Here is a 24,108-nt window from a genome sequence, read left to right as displayed (position 1 = left end):
AAAAGCAGATCTACAGTTGTTCATATGGGAAAAGGCATACAGGTTATGATCATTAAAATCGCTTTAACTGTGTTTTGTGCACTCACAGCTATAAACCTACTTTTGCCCATCCCTGTATATCTGGTTCTTCCAAGTTCCCTTTCAATGTTCCCATACAAAGAGGCTCTTCAAAAATAAATGGGGAGACTGGACTTACAAGCTTGTATCCCGTAAGTAAAAAAATATATATGCATACATCAAAAAATGTCCTAAACATAGAATAAAAACCAGCATAACAATATGTCTACTTCTCAAAATCACCAGCTTAGCAGAGAATTAGTTGTTTTCCATTCCAGAAATCAGTTATCAGTATCAAGAGGAAAAGTTTCTCTAGGATTTTAGCTAACTATTTCTGGCTATGGATTAAATTATTGATCCCATATTCTAATCCACAAGAGAAAATTCATTTATTACCAGCAATGTATTCTTTCACTGGGAGGGTGGGGGGAGGACAAGGAACAAACGTATAAATTGGTCTCTAACTTTCCATGTGCCCCACACTAAAAAACACAAATTCCTCAAACCAGGAACACTTCTCCCCTCCATGAGGCGAGTAGAAATGGCCCAACTCAATCACCTAGGCATTTATATGAACCAGACCATGAAGAAGGGTGGCCTTTTCCATTCCAATTTAATGAGGACTCATATTGGGACAGTCCTGTTTGGACCCCACATCAGTTTCAGATTCATTACTCAATTTAAAACTACAAGTTTCTTCTTCATTTCGAACTTCTCTCAATTACGGAGTCTTCATGGTCTATTCCAAGCTTGGTACATCCATTAGAAGCCCTGTAAAGCCATATGATTTCATTTCAACTTAGCCCCAGAAGGGGAAAGTACTTAAATGCACAATGTATTCAAAATAAAGATCCATTTCTGACTTGAGGATGTTTAGCTTGATGAGTGTTGGAATTCAGACAATTTTCTTTCCCAGGCAGATGACTCCTGAGTCATGATTGAAAATATCATCACTCATTTACATAAACAACTGACCTCCCCACCCCCCAATTAAGGCAAGCATCCAGGAAAAGATCTTTTAAAAATGGATTTTCAGTGGAAGTAATAATACTTATCAAAATCCAAAGTGTGCAGTTCAGCAGAACTGAATACCGAAAGCACTTCTGATGCTTTAACGGCATTAGATAGCTCTGAAATTATAGTTTAAAAATACTCTCCAAGAACACAAGCCAAATGACTGCAGGATTATAAGTTCTCTCTCCCAGTTGTTCAGGTATTAAAAACAAGCACAAGTAAGAATAGCCTTCAAAAAAAACTAACGAACAGCACATAAGTAACATAATCTATCCAACAAGGGTACAACATCATATGCCTTTTTTCCTCCTTTTACCAAATACCTCTCAATAATAACATTTTTTCCTTCAATTTTCCCCCTTCCTATATATTCTGTCCACTTTCAAACAAAAATTAAAAGGAGACATGACTAAAATGACAGGTGATGGGCACATGGTTCATCATCGAAGCCAGCAGCTTAGCATCTTCTCTCCCTGCCTGCCTGTCTCCCTCTTCTGATGACATGGGGCCATCAGGATCAGCTAAGATCAGCTCCCATCTTGAGAACCTTAACTTAATCACACCTGCAAAGTCCCTGTACCATAGGAGGAACACAGAAACCGGTTCTGGGCATTAGAAAATAGACACTTTTTGTGGTTGTGGGGGTGGAGGTTATTCCGTCGACCACAAACACGCCATGATCCTGCAGCCTTTTCTTTTGCATGCTTTTCTAACAAGTAGGGACCTCTGCCTTCAGTATTTCATGGGTCAATTCATTCAGAGGTCCTCTCTCAACACAACTGCAAATTAAGCGATTTTCTGGGATTCATGATTCAAGAATAGTTAAAGCTCTCTGGGGGGAAAAATCCATGTTTCCATCTGTTTCCAAGAGAGGAAAAAGTACTAAGTCAGAGCCCAGTTAGTGAAGGACAGATTTTGGAGAGCACATAATAAAACAACATTCAAAACATTTCATAAGATAGTGAATAGAAATAAGCAGTAAAATGGGGAGGCCCTCACCCAGCCAGTGTGGCTCACTGGTTGAGTGCTGACCCATGCACCCAGAGGTCACAGGTTCGATCCCCAGTCGGGCATATGCCCAGGTTGTGGGCCTGATCCCCAGTAGGGGGCATGCAGAGGTGGCCAATCGATGTTTTCTTTCATTGATATTTCTCTTGCTCCTTCTCCCTTTTCTCTCTAAACATCAATAAAGAAAACAAATTTTTTTTTAATGAGGAGGCTCTCAAAGTACCACTGAGCTCTCGGAGGCCTTGCAAATCTTCAGCTTGTTCCTATACTAAGAAGCACAGTCATCTGTCACTGATTTGTGGACTTCCTCCCCAGCCAATCTGTCTTATTTTCCACAGATACACCCTTCTATCATTTATCTTACTCCCTGTTCCTTTTCTTCACTGCCCTTATTACATTAAAATATATGTGTGCCCACGCATGTGTGTATGGATATAGACATAACCTTTCATTGTATCTTCTTCTTATAACTTGAGAAGCATTACTATTTTTGCCCTGTTGAAATATGCAGGTACTAATAACACTTTGGAGCCACCAATAGGTTTCAACAGTAACCACATTATTCGTAGCTTTTCATATGCGCCCTCTTGTGGCAGCCAGTACTAGAACAGCCTTGCAAGGAGATACTTCTAAAATAGGTGCTGTCAGAGTCCAAGAATTGGTGCAGATTTTATACAAGCTTACAAATGTACAGTGTGGACGACAAAGGGGCCACATACTAACCCTGACAAGCTCAGGGAAGGCCTGCATGGCAGCCTTACAAACTCAGAGACCTAAAGTAGCCACATAGGATGGTCTGAAATTAAAACTTCCTAACTAAAATCGAGTCATGGCAGGTAGTCATGTCCTAGGCCGGTATCTTCCCTGACAAAGGTTAGTCTTTACCTTAACTGGGCCTGTCTATATTGTCTCTCTGCATCGAGAATAACACACCTTTGAGATGTCTGGGCAACTTCCTTCTTCCTGATTCTCACCCGAGCAGGAGACCACAGAGCCCTCAATGTAACTGTTATCATTTTAATGGTTAACTGCTAACCATCCTACACTCACAAAGATAAAAGGAGTATGTGTTCATTCATTTTACTCTTTAGCCAACCCCAGAGACTTCCTCACTTTGTTGTTTCCCGTCTCTCTAATCTATCCCCGATGAATTTCATGTAACCCCTGTCTCTTCCCCTTTGATTCTGATGTAAAAAATATGTGGTGCCCTGGTCGGTTTGGCTCAGAGGTTAGAGCATTGGCCTGTGGTCCGGAGAGACCTGGGTTCGGTTCCCACTGAGGGCAGGTACCTCGGTTGCAGTTTGTCCCCAGCCCTGGTTGGGTCATTTGGGTGGCAACCACTCGATGTGTCCCTTTCACGTCAATGTTTCTCTCTCTCTCTCCCTCCCACTCTATCTGAACAAAATATCAAAAAATGTCCTCGGGTGAGGATAAAAAAAATATATATATATGTGGTAAAACTGCCATTTTCTGGAGCGTTTTCTCAATCCATTGAGATTTTGCTTCCTGGCAATTATTGTCAGTTTGGCTCAAATAAACTCATTAAAATTATTTCAGGTTTGGGCGTTTCTTATGTTGACATTATTCTGGCTCAGGAAACCATTTCCTTTATGTGTTACGCATTTTCATTTCGTGATCTTTGGCATGGCCATATAATATACTCAAACTCACAGAAGCAATGGGCATCCTGGTTAAAAAACAAAGAAAATCCAAAGTCCAGTGAAGACAGAAGTCTAAATAAATTGTGGTATGTCACATGATGGAATGTGATCCAGCAACAAAAAGGAATGAACTACAGGTATACGCAACAACATGGAACTCATCTTTTCGAAAAATGTTTAATGCTAAGACAGTAATTCTAGAAGACTACATAAATATGGTACCATTTTTATAGGCTTCCAAAACAAAAATTTGATTTAGGAATTCATATCATGTAATTTAAATACGTGTGTGTGTGTGTGTGTGTGTATAAATATATATATAAATATATATATGTATATGTATATAGTTTAAAAAGAAAAAAAAAACCAAAGAGCACAGAGTTCAGGACCACACTTCCACTTGGTGTGGGGAGGCAGTAGCAGGGGGCAGGTAGACACGACAGTCCTGGTTGAGGGAGAGGCTCGTGTGTCTTTGTCTTATTCTAATGTCTTATAATTTGTGTGTATATTCCACCTATTCTTCAATACAACAAATATGATCATTAAACTATAATGAAGGAATATGTGTAGGTAGGTAGGTAGATTAGATTGGTAGACGGATAGATTGACAGCTGATACCTAACAGATGAACAGACAGACGGGCCAACAGAACCTAAGAGTGAGTTGTTCGTAAGAGAACACGTGTCTTCTCAGGGTCATTCTTGTTTGAATGGCCCAAAGGCTATAGTTTGGGCATAAGGCTAGAAAGATCAGTCTTACTCTGGATGACACAAAGAGCCCCAAGTTTTATTTAAGTAAAACTTCCTTGAAGGATAGACACTCTTCAGCCCCTTCCCATGTACCTGGAGGCTCAGTTTAGGGCTTGTCACTAAGCCACAGAAAGGAAGAATAATTTCACAACTTTTATCCCATCCCTCAGATACCACGTGACCTTGGAAATTAATTATTTCAATTTATTACTTAATAATACTGTACGATTTTTCTATAGCCTTATCCTATGGGTCTCAGTGTCAAGTGACACGTGGTCCTCAGACTGAGCTCTGAGGCTCCATCCTCTCCTCTGAGCCCTGCTGCTTCTCTGGACTTGAGCCCTGACCTTTGTTTCCAATGACTGAGCCGAGCCAGGCTCTCTGCTCGTAACCAGAGCCCCGTCTCTGGATGGCAGCTCTCTGGCACTTAGGCGAACTGAATACCTGCAGCATTGCCGGCAGAGTTCCACACCGCCTCCCACATCCAGTCACAAGCCCCACCCTGCCTAACGGACACTCCACATCACTGAATATCTGGTCTCCCCTCTTGATAAAAGCTATGCATGTTCATTATAGAAAAAAGGTAATAAATCAGGTAAACAAAATCAAGAAAACTAAAACTACATATATTCTTTTCACACAGAAATATCACATTTGTGTACCACCATAATTATAATGTACGATGCCTTATACCTTCCTGTACTTGTTTTGAATTTACAATATTTCTACAACTAGCAATAAAGGGTAATTTCATATCCCTAAATATTCTTTTTCTTTTTAATCCTCACCTGAAGACATTTTTGCATTTATCTTCAGATACAGAGGGAGGGAGGGAGGGAGAGAGAGAAAGACAAACATCGACATGAGAGAGACACATTGACTAGCTGCCACCCACACAACCCCAACCAGGGACAGGAACAAACTGCAACCGAGGTACACACGTGCCCTTAGAGGGAACTGAACCCGGATCTTCCTAGTCCGCAGTCTGACACTCTAACAGCTAAATCAAACAGGCCAGGGCCCTAAATATTCTTGTACAATATAATCTGAATTAGTTGCACAACATTTCATTTATTCCAGTTACCATAGCTGCATTAAAAAAACAAAAACAACAACAACAACAACAAAAAACACCTTACTGGTATAAAACAAAAATCACCCTCAAACACAGATTCTGCCTCAGGGCCTTTGCACTTGCTGTTCCATCTGCCTAGAAGCTCTTCCTCCAGGCATGATTCACAACCTCACCTCCTTTAAGTCTTTGCTCAAAACTCATTTTTAGGACGGTCTTTCCTGAGCATTTCATTACAACTTGACACATTCTCACACTCCCTAACTCCCTCTACTGCTTTAGTGTCTCTTAACCACCATCTAACATTATGTACTGTAGTAACGTCTATTTTCTGCTCACTCACTAGAATGTGAACTCCACAAGGACATGCTTGTTTGTCTGTTGTTTTTTTTTCTCTTCCACAAATGCCTGGCAATAAGGTATTTGATATACATTTGTTTGAAAGGATGGATAAATAAAAGAACATATATATGTATACATAATTTTACAAAAAGACTGGAAGGAAATAAAATTGAAAGTGAATTTACTTTCTGGGTGATGGGGTTATTTGGGATTTGGGTTTTCATCTTTTAGTGAATTTCCTATATTTTTAGTTTTCTAAACTAACATATTTTATAAACCAATAAATATTTTTTTTTCAAAGCCAGTAGGCAAATGTGACTACAAATAAAATGTCTGGGAACAAAAGAAAGACACAGAGAAAGAAAGAGAGAGAAACAGGAATGGTCACTGTAATAAATCTAACCGAAAGTAATCTGACAGGGTGATCAGATCATAAATTCCTAACTGGACAGGTCATGGTGAGTAGTCACGTACCAGGCCTAGTAAAAGGTTTATCTTTGTCTTAACCTTTGAAATGCCTTTTCAGACCCCTGGAAAGAGTAACCACCCTCCAGAGAGCACAGAATCTTGTTAACTCTCCTGTAATCCAATCCCTGCCTTGCCTCCTCCCACTTGCGCGTCACCTTCCTGAAGTCCCCTCCTTCATTCCCAGCGCATATAAGAAACTGCAAACTCACTCTCGGAGCAGTTGAGACCTCGTTTTCCCGCAGTGTTGTCAGTTTGGACGCAAATAAACTCTTATAAAAAAAATTCTCTACAGGTTTGGGTGTGGAAGGAAAGAATGTTTAACTACCTGTGAAGTCTTTATATTCAAATAATTGTAACATAGGCTAGGGCAAGATAAGAGAAATTAAACTACTAGTCTTCCTCCTCTGGTAATTTAAATTTACTGAGGCAGAGAAAGAATGCTATTATTTAACAATTAGTCTAGCTTAATTATTTTATATATTTATAAATGAACTACATTTTCAAATCCTTAATAATTCAGGATCCACTACCTAATCAAACCTAGTAAGCATGAGATTAAGAGAATCTGCAAACATGGATAAAAATGATCAGAGTCAGAATTTTCATTTGTTATCAAGTGGTTATTGAGACCCACGGGGATACCACAGGGAATGACAATGTACACACACCTTTAATTATGGAAAGATACAGCAGTTTAAAAATAATAGGGGAAAATGGTGACAGAATTAATGTGAAATCAGATTATTATGAAACTACAGTAACGTAACAAAAATTATAATAATAGTAAGTGCTTTTCACTTAAAGAGTCCTAGTATTAAGTCATTTAGGGTCACCTCAGGGCTTCTGCTCCCAGACCCACAGAGAGCCTGACCCCTGGGTTTATGCCCATGTTTGACTCAATAAATCTGTTTAAACATAAGGAGAATATGCTATTCATGAGTGGAATGTACTTGGACAATGTACTGCCCTTGTCAATGAAACGAGTAGGCTATGAGATGCACTGTAGTTTCTCGTTCACTTGTTTTTAATGCCTTGGGAAACTTATCGGCTGCTGTCATGGATGCCCACATCGGTTTCATGAAGAGCTCTTCCCTTCAACTCACACTACAGGCATGTGTTTTAGTTTGACAGACTCCTGAGAGAGGAATGGCACTTCAGTGTCTAGCATGAGGCATTTTTAAAACTCATAAATAGCCCTGCCTGGTGTGGCTCAATTGGTTGAGCATCGTCCTTTGCACCAAGAGGTCACTGGTTTGATTCCCGGTCAGGGCACATGCCCAGGTTTCAGGCTCTATCCCCAGTGGGGAGCGTGCAGGAGGCAGCCGATCCATGTATCTCTCTCTCCCCCTCCTCAAGATTCTAAAATCAATTAAAAATACTTGAACAAACAAACAAACAAAACTTGTAAATAGCCAGGCCAGTGGATGGAGCGCTGTCCCATGGACTGAGAGGTCCCGGTTCGATTCCCAGTCAAGGTACATGCTCGGGTTGCAGGCTTGATCCCCAGTAGGGGGCGTGCAGGAGGCAGCCAGCTGATTGATGTTTCTCTCTCACATGGATGTTTCTATCTCTGTCTCCTTTCCTCTCTTTCTAAAAAATAAATAAATAAAAACACATTTAAAAGAAAAAAAATAGTAAATAACTTTTTATATAGGTACACCATTGATGGTGAAGAATAAGCATTCTCCATATCATTATCTTTCAAAACAGCTTTAAAAACTCCTTACAGTCCTTTGTTCCATACTCTCTTCACATTGGGTAATTTTCAAAGTCTAGCTTCAAGAAATGAGCACAACAGACTGGAATCCGGATGAAGACTTTTGAGAAACTTTCGGACCCCATCTCAGTGACTCTGGCTGGGAGGTCGCTGTCCCTGTCAATGAATGGATCTGTTTTTTCCTGAGAGAGGAAGAAAGCGGCTTTGACTCTCCATTGTGTAATACATGACTACAGAATTGTGCTCAATTTTTTTATTTTTTTTTAAAGAAATAAAAAGCCTATTCGAATTTTCATTTTGGCAGGGCAGAGATTAAAAGTGGTGCTTAGCTCCCAGGCTAGCCCCAGACATTTTCAGCCAAAACTTACCCAAGCACAGATATGCTTATGCTAAAATCCAGCACATTCTGAATTTAAGTGAACTTTCTTCTTGAGGAAAAGAATTTCTGTTTAATCCAATCAAATTCATCCTTCATAGCAAGATTTTCTTTTAAAACATATGGAGATGTGCCTCCCTGTTTATAGTTTTGGCTGCAATCAAACTAAAAACAGTTTCCAAATATTATGCCTTAACAGAAAGGTACAAGCACAAGGTTATAAAATACAAGTTACAGGGTGACTTCTAGACACATTCAAAATGCTAAAACGGTACAATCTAGTAGTTTCAATACATGAGTAAGAATTACTGATATGCTTAACAGCCAAGAAAGTAAACTTTTCAAGCTACCATGTGTAGGAAGAAAAAAAAAAGCCTAAAATGACATCTGCTATGCCCACGTCACCAAACCAAGGCTTCATGCCTAATCTGACTACAGTTTCAACCTTCCCCAGGAATGTCATCTTAACCAGCCAGTCTAGAAGTTTCTGGTGAGCACCTATGAGGTCATCTGCCACATGGGTCCTTTCCATCCCCCAAAGCACCAAGAGGTAATCCGTTCCTTACGACCCCTGCCCCTCTCTCTATAAAAGCTTTCCATTTTGTGTAGCTCCTTGGAGCGCCTTCCGTTTTGCTAGACGGGATGCTACACAATTCATGAATCATTCAACAAAACCAGTGCGATCTTTAAAGTATACTTGGTTGAATTTTTGTTCACACATGTGACTATTTAATGCCGTTTACGTGAGCATTCGCCCTATGCCATTTTGATGAGTAATGATGATTCATACACATAGAAAACAGTTCTCACACTAAATTCTGTTCCTCAGAGGCGACAGTTTAGCAAACGCAGGATGATTTTTCACTTTCAACAAAACCATAATATTGGGCTCAAGGATTTAACGAGACATTTCTTACTTAAATGCTCCAATCCATTCTGGGCATCTGAGGTGGGGCGAGCTTAAGGCTGGGGTTTTACAACCAAAGATTCTCGGCTCTCCTTCCCCCGGGGAGGGGTATCCAGCTAGAACACTTCAGCAATGATGTGGATACTGACCAGACAAAGGGCATCGTATCCCATGAAGTGGGCCACATAACTGGTTCTCCTGAGAGCAGATGAGACCGGCAAGAGAAGGAGTCATCCTGCAATTTGACTCAGCCAGAGGCACAAGCTCACAACTGTTGCTAATCCCTGTTGGATCTAGAGAGACAGACTGTTAATTCTCGGCTGCGCACTGAAAAGTCTGCTCCAGGTGAGGCGCAGTGGGTCAGCTGCACTCCTCACCGAAACGCCACCCCCACTTCCTAGGGAGTGGCCCTGCCAGAGGCTGGGGTTCTGGGGAAGTCTGTCAGAAAATCCCAAAGCTCTCAGCCGTAATTTTCAAAATTGTTAGTTGCCATGAAAAACCCCTGTATTTTCTGTAAATTGGACCTGAACAATGAAACAAGATTTATGATGAGGACAACTCCTTAACCTGAGTTATAATGTACAACACTATTAAAGAACTAGGGTTAGAAAACCCTGGTCCAACTGAAAACGATCTTGTTTTTAAAAGGTGATGGGCACAATTTTTCCTTTGTTAACGGGATTTTATTCAGTCAGCTGCCACAGATATGTGCTGAAATCAAAAGCTATTCCACTACGGATCAGGTTTCATTTCAATACTAGGAATGAGTCATAAAAGATGCTAATTTGGTTAGGTTGACAGCTCTGTGTAAATCCTGTTCACAGATTGTAGAGTTAGTGCTTACTGGTTATTAAAAAATAGGTCAAGCCTGAGCGCTTCTCGGAATTTACCCACTAAGAATCATCTGCACAAAATTAATTTTCCAGGTACAAAAATCAATATGTGCATGGCATATGATTAAAATGATCCAGTTTTAGTCCTGCCCGTGTGGCTCAGTGGTTGAGCAACGCCCCATAAACCAAGAGGTCGCTGGTTGGATTCCGGGTCAGAGCACATGCCCAGATTGTGGGCCTGATCCTCAGTGGGGGAGCATGCAGGAGGCGGCCAATCGATGCTCTCTCTCATCTATGTTTCTGTCTCTCTCTCCCTCTTCCTTCCTCTCTAAAAAAATCAATAAAGGAAAAAACTTTTTTTTTTTAAGTATCCAGGTTTTACTGCCAATTACAATATTGGAGCTGGCTTTGTTGTTATGTAGTAAAGTATAATACAAGTGAACTTTATGAAAATCTTCTGAATGTCCAGAAAATCTATACATGCATATGTGTGCTGCCATCTTCCTGCTTAATTTTGAAGGAACTACTTTAAGCTACCTTAGCTGACAAAAGCAAGTTTTCCCAAAGAGTAAATAACAGTCTGTGAAATAACAAACCATTAGATGTGGAGGAGGAAGGCATCCCTTTCCTGGCCCCTCACCCCCTAAGGCTTTATTTAGATGTAATTTACATGAAACATTGTACAACTTTTAGGTGAACAATATGATGACTTGATACACATATATATTGCAACATAGATAGCAAGGTTTGTTAACACATCATTATTATTTTGTTGTTTTGGTGAGAAAATTTAAAATTTACTGTTAGCAACTTGAGAATATAATACTATATTGTTGTTAACTATGCTCACTGTGCTGTACATGAAGATGCCCCGAATTCATTCCCCTTACTGGAACTGTGTACCCTTTCACCAACATCTCCTCATTTCCCCCACCACCCAGCCCCTGGCGATAACCCTCTACTCTGTTTTTTTTGCGTTCAGCTTTTTAAAATTACACGTCAGTGAGATCATGCTGTATTATGTCTTTCTCTTCTGTCTGACTTATTTCACTTAGCATAATGTCCTCAAGGTCCATCCAAGCTGTCACCAATGGCAAAATTTCCTTCTTTTTTTAATGGTTGAATGATATTCCATTGTGTGTATAGACCTGTCTTATTTATCCATTTATCTGAGACAGGCTCTCGGTTGTTTCCAAGTCTTGGCCGTTTGAAGAATGCTACAATGAACACGAGGGTGCAGATGTCTCTTCAATCTTGTTTTCATTTTCTTTGGATATTATACCCAGAAATGGAATTTCCAGATCGTATAGTAGTTCTATATTTAATGTTGTGAGGACTCTCTACACTGTTTTCTGTAGTGGCGGCACCAGTCTGCATCCCCACTAATGGTGCATGAGGGTTCCCTTTTTGAGGTGCTCCTTTTTAACGTAAAGTTTACAATGGCTTTTTGAAGGGAGAATGCTCCATTATTTTATTCACCTTTTAAAAAAATTATTATTATTATTATTATTATTATTATTTTTTATCCTCACCCGAGGACATTTTTCCATTTTTTGTTTACGTAGAGTGGGAGGGAGAGAGAGGAACAGAGAGAGAGAGAGAAACATCGACGTGAAAGGGACACATCGAGTGGCTGCCACCCGCACAACCGACCAGGGTTGGGGACAAACTGCAACCGATGTACGCGCCCTTAGCAGGAACCGAACCCGGGTCTCTCAGGACTGCAGGCCGATGCTCTAACCGCTGAACCAAACCGGCCAGGGCTAAAAAGATTATTATTATTAATCCTTACCCGAGGATAATTTTTCATTGATTTTTAGATAGAGAGGGAGAGAGGGAGGGAGAGAGAAACATGGATGTGAGATGGATACATAGATTTGCTGCCTCCTGCGCTGCTCTGATCGGGGCCAGGGAGTGCACCTGCAACCCAGTTATGTGCCCTTGACTGGGAATTGGACCTGTGACCCTTCGGTCCTTGGACCAATGCTCTAACCACTGAACACAGTCAGGTCTGATTCACCTTTTTAACAGTGCATTTAAGGTCCTTAAATGAGCCAACTAGAGCCCCCCGGAGAGAAGGTCTGGCTCATTCTGAACACAAACTACTTACACAGTGCTTGAAAGAGTTGAAACTAATGCTGGTTTGCTAACCTGGGAATCCAGCTGTGCAGCCATGGTGGTGGGTGTTGATGTCTAACTACCGCCAAGTGAGAGCGAGGTGTCTGAGCTCAGCACCTGGGACTTTGGAAGAGGAAAGACCTTGAGCCCACATGGCACATAGGAGCAAGGCAGTGCCTCTCTCTGCCTCCAAGGATCTTCTTATCCATTATTGTATTGTATCCTTACACTAAAGTGGTTTTAAAGTTTTCAGTGTTAAAAAACACAAGCACTGCCCACTACTACAGGAAAGAATCACTGTAAACAACATACCAAACCCTAATCAAAAGAATTCAAGGAATAAATATTTTAATTTCATATCTTCAATGAGCTGACTAGATTAGAAGTGAAATTATACAATGTAAACTGCAGTGAAAAGATATCAGAAGTATTCCCCCCCCCCCCCCACTTCAGACACCAATCACAAGTCCGGCTGTCACATGTGCTTCTGATCCATCAGCTACAGACTGGAGGCTCCAATGATCCCCTCCTTGAGTTCGATTAATTTGCTAGAGCAGCTTAGAGAACTCAGAGAACTCTTTTACTTACTAGATTACCAACTGATCACAAAGAATGTGACTCAGGGACAGCCAGATGGCTGAGATGCATAGGACAAGGTATGGGGAAAGGGTACAGAGCTTCCATGGTCTCTCCACATGTCTGCCATACCCTGTCCTTTCGGGGCTTTATGGAGGCTTTATTACGTAGGCACTGTTCACTAAATCAATGGCAATTGGTGACTGGTTCAACCTCCTGCCCCTCGTCCCTCCCCAGAGGTCAGGAGTTGGGACTGAATGTTCCAACCCTCTACTCCTATGGTTGGCTCCAGTGACAACCAGCCCCCATCCTTCAGTGCACACAAATTGGAACATTGGGTCCCAGAAAATACTTCGAGAAAAATGACTGTCATAACATTGCTCTTTCCTCCCCTGGTCATGCCATCCCTCCCAAACATCCTTCCGCCTCCCTGAGAACCACTGGGTTTTCTTCTTAGACCCAATGTCTCCCTCTGGGGAGTCTTCTGGCAAATTCATAAATGTCCGTCCATGGAAATTTGGGACCTGAAATGGAGGAACAAGCCAGCAGAAGTCAACTGGTCATAAGATTACCCTTTACACTTGAAATAAGCAGTATTTCTAAGAGCACCGTTTTCAAGGTACATAAAATACCAAGTTATGTTTTTTCATAGGATTTAATGGCTCTGGTTTGTCCTTTCTGTGCATTTGTTTCATACTGTCTACTTTGATATGAACCAGGCACCCCGACACCCTCTCTCCAAGTCATACGAGAATGTTTCTGAATTTAAAAAAGTAAGTGCCCGTAAAAATTCATTTTACTGGAATATTAATCCTTCCACTTTCCTCATTTTTCCACTTCTCATATGCACAGCTGGTGAAGTGAATGATGTTCCCCTCATCCACTGCCCAGCTCTTTCTCTCCCATTTGGAAACAGCACTTTAACTTCAGGACAGGTGACATCAAATGAAAAGGGAAAGTACTTGTCTCGGGTTGGGCAAGGACTCAAGAGGTCAGTCAACGTTTGTGTACCCTCACCCCTCAGCCTCGAACCTGCTCCTCCCACCCCAAGGTCCTCGGAACCGACAGTGTGCTTAACCCTTCAGGAATGTTCCAGCACAGTTTCAGGACCCGGGGTCACCCTGGTCCCCACAAGCAGTGCCGTTCATACCCCAAACTGAAGTTTGACAGGAAATCCCTAAAGAAAATGCCTCCATGTCTTCACTTGCAGTCGTCACACATTGTGACAGTAACAGATTCAGGCTGCCCGGTATTACAGCAAGAGGTGAACTGTTCTTAAATGAGTTCCAGCTGGACCTTTGACCTCGATTCATTTGAGTTTTCTTTTACTTTCCCATTCTTATAAGTTACTACAGGACTTATACTTCTGTCACTAACACATTAGTGCAGAGACCCACCCTGGAGGCCCACTCCCCCCCGGCCGACCCCACCAGCACAGCATGAGAGGACGTGTCCTACCTTTCGCTGAGGCTTCTCCACAGCTGTGCACCTGCAACGAGAAGGGAGAGGGCGAGCTTAACCGGTATTCTTCTGCAGAGGCATTTCTCAACTTAGAAATATTCTGACCCATTTAAAACTTTATGCTTAGATCTTTAAACTCTAGAACTATCCAATCACACAGCGTACACCTCTGATATCATAACTAATGCAGGCAACGAGTCCACAAATATTTAAGATACCACTACATGCAAAACACGTGGATAGGTAGCACGGGAGATGGAAAACTATATACCACATGGTCCTGCCTTGAGGACTTCACTGTCTACTGGTGCTGCCAAAATTTGCACTCTATTGAATACAAAACAAGGTAGAAACTATACAAGATGCATGAACCATGAGCATTTTGGGACAAGAGAGAATGTGTCTGCTCAGAAAGCACCAAAAACAGAGATGGCAATTAATTGAGCTTTGAAATGGTGTTGACGAAGGGGAACTAAGACATCTTATTTGAGAAAGGAGGTTTTTAATTCCTTCTTTAGGTGTTTTGAGCTTATATCTAGGCTCAAATGAAATCAACAGGAAAAATATATACCTCGCTTTCATTTGCTTGTGTAATTCCCTCGTAACATTCTTCATTGGATTATGCCTAAATATTAGACTTTCAACTACCAGCTTTAATGAAATGGCTATAAGGTGGTTTCTGTATTTTCCATCAAGTACCAAAGATGTGGTCTCTTGTTCTTCAGTATCCCCTTGTCAGAGATCTATGTGACAAGTTCTACTTAAAATTTAATGCCAGGAAAAAGTTTCTCAAAATTGCTTCATCCTTTCTGCAGATACTAGAATTGTGTGTTTGATCTGGTTTCACTTTTTACCTTGGCTGCCAGTAAGCCCAGGGATAAATCTGTTGCTCCATTCTGGTCACCATGTTGGACTCCTATTCTTCTACTAGACCTCTTGTACGCTGTCTTATTTTTTATGTTCCTTATAAGCAGCCTCAAATGTTTGGGACTTAGATGGCATGTCAAACAAAGCAAATAAACAACACAGAAGAATCCAAGAAATTATGAGCACTAGTGAGATCTCAACTAATGTTGTTAAGATGGATAGACTAAATCCTAGGAGCACCATCTCACCTTGTCATATGACATTTCTCTGACAACACAAGACAAGAGTGGAAAAAGCAGATGAGAGTGTGAGGTGTTTGCTTGTTTGCTTTGTTATTAAAAAGTGGGCAAATGAGCACAGCTGCTGGCTAAGGGCCCGAGGGCCTACAGAACAGCAAGGGCGGTGGCACTGCAGTCACGGAGCACAGACCAGGCTGGGGCTGCTCAGGGCCATGGGACAGCGATGTCAGAGGCTGAGCAGGAAAACACTGAAACTAAGCACCAAGACTGGTTCAGCCACAGCGAGGGGCAGGAGCCTGGACAGAGGGGTCCCCCAAGGACCACCCTTCAGCCTCTGCAGTGGTTGGAGACATTGTACTTCCAGAGGCTAAGGTTAATAATGAGCCCACAGCGAGCGGTGGTGGAATCTAGGCTGTCTTATGAGCCATCAGGGTATAAGCTGGAAGGACAGAGAACAGAGAAGGCACAAAGGACTGCCGTTCACAGGCCAGGATTCCCCACGTGTCTGTGCTCAGTAGCAACCAGGACGTGGCTCAAATGAGTAATGCCGACTATGCAGGAGGGAAGGCTTGAAGAGACAGAGGTGAAAATGCCGCTCAGGTGGCTGTGTGGAGCCCTCGGAGCCCAGAGCATCTCAAAGAGCCGGGGTAGACATCCTCGTTCTTTGGCAATAAGGGAGAAGGAGAAGGTGGTCAAGGAAACGGCCAAGGCTGCAGGAGTTTTTCCGCACTGCCGAAGAGTTCCCTAAAGCCCAGATGAAGGGGCTAATGTAGGAAGCACACACTCAAAGTGCACAGCCAAGAGAGGGAGAAACCACGGCAGCGGGAGGCTGCCCATGCTGGTGTCTAACAGAGGCCTGGGCTCTCGAGGTTTCCCAAAGACAAACCCACAGGAAGGATCGCCATGCTTTCGCTCACCTAGTTCATAGTAAGCATCTAAGATAGTATTAAAAATAATAATGAATACAATCAAATTCTTAACAACGGAAGTTTAATATCTTTCGTCTGAAACGTTGTGGGCATGGGGAAGTCGAGGGGTGGAAGGAGCCAGAGCAGCCTGGGACCTGCTGACTTGGTTGTCCCTCCCCCGTGTTGTTGCTGCTGGCCAAGAAATGTAGCGGGAGCAGCCGGCAGTTCTGGTGGAAGCCGCAGCGTTCCCACAACTGCATCTGGATCTAACTGGAAGCCGAGTCTGTGTCTCCCAGAGACAGTTCATCACAGCCAGGCCCTGGGCTGAAAGGCCTGCGAAGTCCAGCTCCTACCAGCTATGCACAGGCCTCACATGGGCCTTTGTCCTAAAACACTTGACAAAGAGGACGGAGCAGGCACCAGTGTTTCTTCAGCCACAGACTGGGGTATGCTGGGAAAGCACAGTAATTAATCCCATTTCTCCTTTTTTTTTCATTCAGCTGAAATGCTGTATTCAGAGCAATGTCACCCCGTGAAAACCCTGACAGAAAGATTGGCCAGTGACAAATGTGTGCCACACAGGATGGAGCGTGAGAGCTGCAGGGGGCAGAGGGGCCGGGGAGTGTCTGAACCACACTGTAAGCCCAGTGCCCACAGGAGGCCCTGGCACAGACAGGCACTCCCAGACTGCCTGACGAGGGGACAAACCCCATGCTGTCCGACTCTTCCTGTGCCCAAGGCACTTCTCTTTCGCCCTCTTACTCAACCCTTCAACCCTTACACAGCCCTGGAGTATAGGTTGGTTTCTCCCATTTCACAAGATAAAGAGGTAGTAGCTGAATAATAGTTCCCGAAGACCTCAGGTTTTAATCCCTGGAACCTGTAAAATATGACTTTGTGGACAAAGGGATCTATTAGATGTAATTAAGCTGAGGGTCACGCAATGGAGATTATCCTGGATCATCCAGATAGGCCCCAGATACAGTCTTAAGTGTCCTTGAAAGAGGATGTCAGAGGGAGATTTGACACAGACAGGAGAAGGTACGGTGACCATGAAGGCAGAGACTGGAGTGATGCGGCTACAAGCCAGCTAGACAAGGGAGAAGTCAGATCCTTCCCCAAAGCTTCTAGAGAGACCACAGCCCTTGTTGACACCTTGACTTGGCCCCATGATACTGATTTTGGACTACTGTCCTCCAGAACCATGAGAGAAGAAATTTCTGTTGTTTGGAACCACCAAGTTTGTGGTAAGTTCTTATAGCAGCCAAAGGACATGAATGCAGCCTATGACTGGGTTCTCTCCACTGGCAAGAAATGGAGTGAGTCAGCTCAAGAACTAGAGACCCATTAGGCTAGAAGTCTCTCAACTCTACCACGATACTTTTTTTAAAGGACTGAATCTTTGCAATGCAGGGGTTCCTTGCAATTTGTGAATATGGACGTTCCATATCTGCAAGAATAGCAAACCAATGAGTCAGTGCTAAAAATGATCTCTGTGTAGGGGGCCGAGAGTGAGAAAGGGACAGTTAGGAAGTCTTTCAGCTTTATCCTTGGCCTTCCACATCCATCCATTCTGTGTAACTTGTGCTAGGACCACTGAAAATACAGAGACGCTCAGCTTGCTCTGTGAGTCGACTTCCGCTACTGAGCTAAAATGACTAGATACAATTTGTCAGTGGCTATTTCTATTAAGATTTCCATTAGGGAGGCTCTGGAGGGTGAAACTGTTACAAAGACTAGTTGAGAAAAGCAGGCTCTCCTCTACCAGTTATGAATCAAGGCAGACATGGGGATCGCCAAGCACTGATCCCACCGAACCCCGGTACAACATCCTACAGCACTGAGATGCTCCACCTCGGGGTGGCCTTCACACATCTCGGGCAAACAGAGACCATCAGGGCAGGTGCCTGTGAGGTTAGCAGTTAGGAGTCTGTTCTCTGAAACAGAAGAGGGGGTTAGGGAAGGAGAGAGGAGGAGGAGAGAAGGAGAGAAGAAGAATGCATACCAGAATATCATCTAAATCTATAGATCATGAAAAGTAATGACTGGACAAAACCAAATTTGTTCACTGTTTGGAATGAAGAAATTTTAGTTTAAGAACTATAAAGACTTAAAATATACACCGGATTGAAGTCCACTTCAGAACATCATGATGGTAAGTATGTAATAGCTTATGGCCCTGGTCTCAGAGTTGGCATCAGGAGAAGGGTACCCTCTACAAAGAGGCCCTGGTGCCCCTGTTGGGCTAGAACTCTCGGCAGGTCTTATATGTATCCATCATGTGGACCCCAACCAAAATTATCCCTCCATTTGGGATTACATTTAGTGAAATCTAATGCCTTATTGTAACCTTCTCTTAGCCATTTTTATTCAAATCAATCTCACCACTTTTAGGTTCACGGGCTCAATTATTCCAAGGAGGGATTTTTGCCCATTTGCAAAATAAGCTCAAAACCTGGTAGAAGAGGACCCTGTGAGCATGGAAAAGCCTGACTTAATTTATAATATAGATAAATTAGTCATAAAACACCTTCAGAAAAGTTTAAAATTAATTTAAATTCTCACTTTTAAAAAAAAATGGTTTTATTGGTTTCAGGGAGGGAAGGAGGGAGGGAAGGAGGGAAAGAGAGGAGAGACATTGGTCAACCGCCTCCTGCACGATGCCTACTGGGGATGGAGTCCAGAATCGAACCACAACCTCCTGGCACATGGAACGCTGCTCAACCAACTGCACCATACCAGCTGGGCAAAGTACTCCATTTCCAACTTCATGTTTAAAATTAGTTCATTTTTCTTCATCAGCTAATTTTTTTTTTTTAATTTAACCATTACTTAATTGTTTTTAAGCCTTGAATTATTTTTGTTCATTTTGAGGTATAAAAAAAATTTATATAAACCAGTCTTTTCTGAAGGCCCATTTTCATCGTGTAGGATGTGATAAATATTTACCTGCTATCCTCCCTGTAACCTACTGAAATATCAAAATGGAATTTAAAATCATAGTGTTCGGAGCTAAAGGAGAAAGCAGCAGATACAAACCTTTTGCCCTCGAGTAGTAGCTATGACTGGGGACAACATCAGTTAGATAAATAATACATATTAAATAAATGTTTAACAAATGAATATTTAATCAACATTAAGAACAGCAAAGCCAATGCCTGTGTCACCTGACATTCTGCTCCTTTTCAAAGGACTTCTTGGTTCATATGCCAACACAAAGACCACACAGTCAGGCTCTAGAAAAGCAAATGCCACAATAATGAATTCTGAGTTTTCTTACCTCTCTTTCTAGACAAAACCATATCCTTTATTATTTGCATAATAACACGCCCAAGTATCATGACGGCAATCAGGTGATACACTCTCCATGGAGTCAATGCGAGGAACCTGTTGGCAAAAATAGACAAACCATTTCAGCTGGAGGATTTTGTTATTATTTTTAATTAGGTTTAGCTTTAGTTTATGCCACAGAAACAAACAATAAAACATATTCCGCCCGGGCCGGTCTGGCTCAGCGGTTAGAGCGTCCGCCTGCGGTCTGGAGAGACCCGGGTTCAGTTCCCGCTAAGGGCACGTACCTCGGTTGCAGTTTGTCCCTGGCCCTGGTTGGGTCGTGTGGGTGGCGACCACTTGATGTGTCCCTTTCACATTGATGTTTCTCTCTCTCTCTCTCTCTCTCTCCCTCCCACTCTATCTGAACAAAATATCGAAAAATGTCCTCGGGTGAGGATAAAAAAAAAACAAAAACACATATTCCAACAGTGATTTCACTTTTCAAATCACCCCAATGTGATCATATAAAAGTTATTTAATAGGCATCAACGTCAGCAAAATAAAAGTGCTTGAGCGATGTGTACTTTTGTGCTAGGCTTTCTACTCTACGCTCTGAGCTGGGCAGAGGATCCACTGTCTTGGGTAGGGCCCAGACACCGCTCTGCTAACAGATGGAGCATGGAACTGACCTGAAACAGAAGTATGATGGGCCGCAAAGGCAGAGCTGCAGGGTTTTTAATACAAACAGAGAAACTACAGTAGATGCTCTGTCCTCCGTTTTTCTTTTATGCCATATTCATTTCTTTAACTACTACACCCCACCACCACCAACCTCTTACAAACAGCAGTTAGTAAGGACCCAATTTGCTAACCCTTTCTCTTTAAGATCACTACCCTTTTGTGATCTGCCTTCCTCCTCTCCAGAGCAAAACAAAGAATCATTTAGCATGAACAGCACATAAATCCTACAGTACTTTTTTTTTTTTAATTGGGCTTATAAAAGAATGGAATGGCAAAGTCACAAGGAGCTCTGAGACCTCCTATAGAGGCTGAAGTACATTTTACATTCGTTAATTGGCTAAGCTGCCAATAATATTAACTTTGATGTAATCATAATTCATAGAAAAATTAACTTTACCAATGCATTATTTAATGCTAATTGCAAGGCACTGTAGAGACTATAGAGAATTAAAGTACATATGAATACTGCTGTCTGGACATGTACTTTCTCAAAAGAGAGAGTAACACAGACTGAGCTAACAAGGTACAACACGATGAGTCTTGAGTGCTATAACAGAACATAAACAAAGAGCAAAGGGAAGCAACAAGAAACAATTAATTAAGCCAGGGAAATTTTTCTAGAAGTGGCACTTAAACTTTGAGAGGATGAATGTAATTCAGAGGAAAACAGGGCTGTTCCAATAGGAGGATATACGTGAACAGAATATCAGGGTCAGGGAAGGGTGAGGTAGGCCCAGGGCAGGCCAGGTGTCTTGGAGCGGCCCCAGCAGAAGGAGCAAGATGACAGGGAGTTGAGAGAAGGTCACAGGAAGAAGACAGGCTGGGGCCAGACTGTGGCAGGTTCTTGAATGGTATGTTACAGCATTTGGTCTTAATACCAGCAGTAGAGAGAAAGCCTAAGATGTAGAGTAGGAAAATGAAATGATGGGTAATATAGGAAAATGAGTGGAAGCAGCAGAAAGCATGAGGTAAAAGAGGGAAGAAGCATGAAGTCCAAGGCATTTACCAGAAGGTAAGAAGTAATCAACATGAGACACTGGTGAAATTGTGGGTAAAGCCCTTTGCCAGAAGGTGAGTAACCCAAGTTCTAACTTTGGTTCTAATGTTAACTGTGTGGACAACTTAGGCCAAAAAAATGAGTGGGTAGAACAGGTCAATGCTTCTTAAATATTGGCCTGCAACTGCTGCTAGGTTGACTGCCTGAAAACTTTGTTAAAATACGGATTCCTAGACCCCAGGCTCTTCCTCTAGATCCTCTGAAACAGGTGATCTAACTACTCATATTTATATTAAATAAATGTTTATTTATGGATGCCTACACTGGGCCAGGCACTGTGCTACCAAAGGGGAGATAATGGTGAACAAGAGTACAGAGGGAAGGAGGAGACATAAAAACATAACCCATAATGCCAGTACCTGAGTCCTTAGTAGTAATACTTTTTCCTCCACTAAGCGACTACCATTTACTCTATTTTTTTTAGATCTGATGTTTGTTTTAATCAAGGTTGTTTTCCGTGTTTATTTTCTTTTTGGCCTATCTCCTCCCTATCAGTTTATAATTAATTCTTGCTATTGCCTGTGTGCCTGGCTCTTTTTGCATTTTCCAACTCATACTGAAGGCAGTTTTCAAAAGTTTTGATGGTGACCCACAGTAAGAAATTCAATTGCATTTAAATATATACAAATAAAATCAAAGTTTCAAAAAATAATATTTATCCTTACAATCTGTAATGCCACCTGATACTTTCCAGTCGATTCTATTATATTTTTTAATGCTGGCTATGACTCACTAAAGTGACTCAGGACACACAAGTGAGTCGTCACTCCCCGTTTCTGCATCAGAGGGAATCTTCAAATGTTTGCTTAGTGTGTTTCACTGGAATGGCCTTTTTTGTAGAGTCAGGCAAAGTCCTGAGAGAGTAAGTTTCCTCAAATGTAAAGGTCTTTGGAGCTAGCCAGGAAGCAATTTAAATATCTTTTTTAAAAATCAAAGAAATGTGAAACCCACTGAAGCAGTGAAGGTCATTAGTTATTCTCTTAGTGGAAGTTACAGTCTCCCAGGAACAGAAAACTTATGTAATGACAAGACTCTAACCCACAGCCCTGGCTTCCAGAAGACCCAACTTGAAGAGCATTGCCATGGCAACTCCAAAGAGCACTGGGGATGCCCTTGTGTGTCCTGGGCAAGGGTCCAGTTGGCATCTTGGCCAAGGGTCTCACTGGTCATTAACAATCCTCAGCCAGCCTGGCCGGTGTGGCTCAGTGGATTGAGTGTCGTCCCATGGACTGAGAGGTCCTGGTTCAATTTCCAGTCAAGGCACATGCCTGGGTTGTGGGCTCGATCCCCAGTAGGGGGCGTGCAGGAGGCAGCTGATTGATGTCTCTCTCTTTCATTGATGTTTCTATCTCTTTCTCCCTTCCTCTCTCTCTAAAAACTCAATTAAAAATATTTAAAAAAAGAATCCTCAGCCAGATGAGAAGAGACAACCCCAACAACTGGTTTGGATGGCATGCCAAAATTGCATGGGATCACATATGTGTTTCCTTAGTATGTGAGTGTCTTTAAACCCCAAGATTTAAGTATATAAATTTTTGAAAAATGTAAAACAACTATGAGGTATCACCTCACACTGCCAGAATGGTTACCATCAGCAAATCATGAAACAACAAGTTCTGGCGAGGGTGTGGAGAAAAGGGGACTCTAGTACACTGCTGGTGGGAATGCAGACTGGTGCAGCCACTATGGAAAACAATATGGTACATATTCACAATGGAATACTATACAACTATAAGAAAGAAAGATCTCTTATCCTTTGAGACAACATGGAAGGACCTGGAGAGTATTATCCTACATGAAACAAGCCAATCAGAGAAAGACAAATATCACATGATCTCATTTATCCGTGGAATATAATGAACAAAACAAGCTGAAGAACAAAATAGACCCAGAGACATGGATGTAGGGTGCAGACTGACAATCCTCAGAAGAGGTGGATGTGGGGGGAGGGAAGAGATAAACCACAGAACTTATACGCATGTATGCGTAAACAAGGACATAGACAATAATGCTGGGGGGTGGGCAGGACAGGGAGGAGGGTGTCAATGGGGGAAAAGGAAAAACATCTGTAACAAAAATAAATTTATTTTTTAAAAGGACATTTTTTAAAAATAAACCCCAAATATTAATAATTTGTATTTATTTATTTTAAATTTTTTATTAACTTATTTTTGTTACATGTTTCTCCTTTTTTTCCCCATTGACACCCTCCTCCCCATCCCCCCCAACCCGTACCCAGCTTTGTTGTCCATGTTCATTGGTCATGCTTACATGCATATAAGTTCTGTGGTTTATCTCTTCCCTCCCCCCACCACCCCCTCTTCTGAGGGTTGTTAGTCTGTACCCTACTTCCATGTCTCTGGGTCTACTCTATCTCACTTATTTGTGGAATATAATGAACATAATAATTTGTATTTAGAAAAACCTGCACATATTTGGTATTTTAATTATTTATACTGACTAAGATGATTCATCTCATGGCTCCAATTTAAAATATGTAGTTGTATAATTTAGATTTGTGATTTAAAATTAAAATCTTAGGAACTCTGAGTTTAATTTATTCATTTTCTATAGGAATTGCCTAATACTGGGAGGGCTTGGGCTGTTAGACAAAGTCATGTTTTAAAAACTTCTCCTTTGGTAAATTTCAAACATATACAAAAA

The 24,108-nt window shown here is 41.9% G+C and overlaps 1 protein-coding gene across 1 annotated transcript in view; it reads right to left on the bottom strand.

Annotated features, from left to right (window-relative positions):
- The window catches only part of RETREG1 (reticulophagy regulator 1), a 116,068-nt gene that overhangs the window by 65,143 nt on the left and 26,817 nt on the right, over nt 1–24,108 (bottom strand). Inside the window, exons 2-3 of the mRNA XM_036280226.1 lie at nt 19,654–19,760; nt 14,357–14,387 (exon numbers count right to left, since the gene is read on the bottom strand). Coding sequence (XP_036136119.1) covers nt 14,357–14,387; nt 19,654–19,760 — 138 coding nt within the window. The remainder of the gene's footprint in view (nt 1–14,356; nt 14,388–19,653; nt 19,761–24,108) is intronic.

This window comes from Molossus molossus, unplaced genomic scaffold (genome assembly GCF_014108415.1).
Source record: "Molossus molossus isolate mMolMol1 unplaced genomic scaffold, mMolMol1.p scaffold_m16_p_3, whole genome shotgun sequence".
In the NCBI taxonomy this organism is placed as follows: Eukaryota; Metazoa; Chordata; class Mammalia; order Chiroptera; family Molossidae; genus Molossus; species Molossus molossus.
Note: the sequence above shows the minus strand (reverse complement) of the source record. Positions and strands in the feature narration are given on the sequence as shown.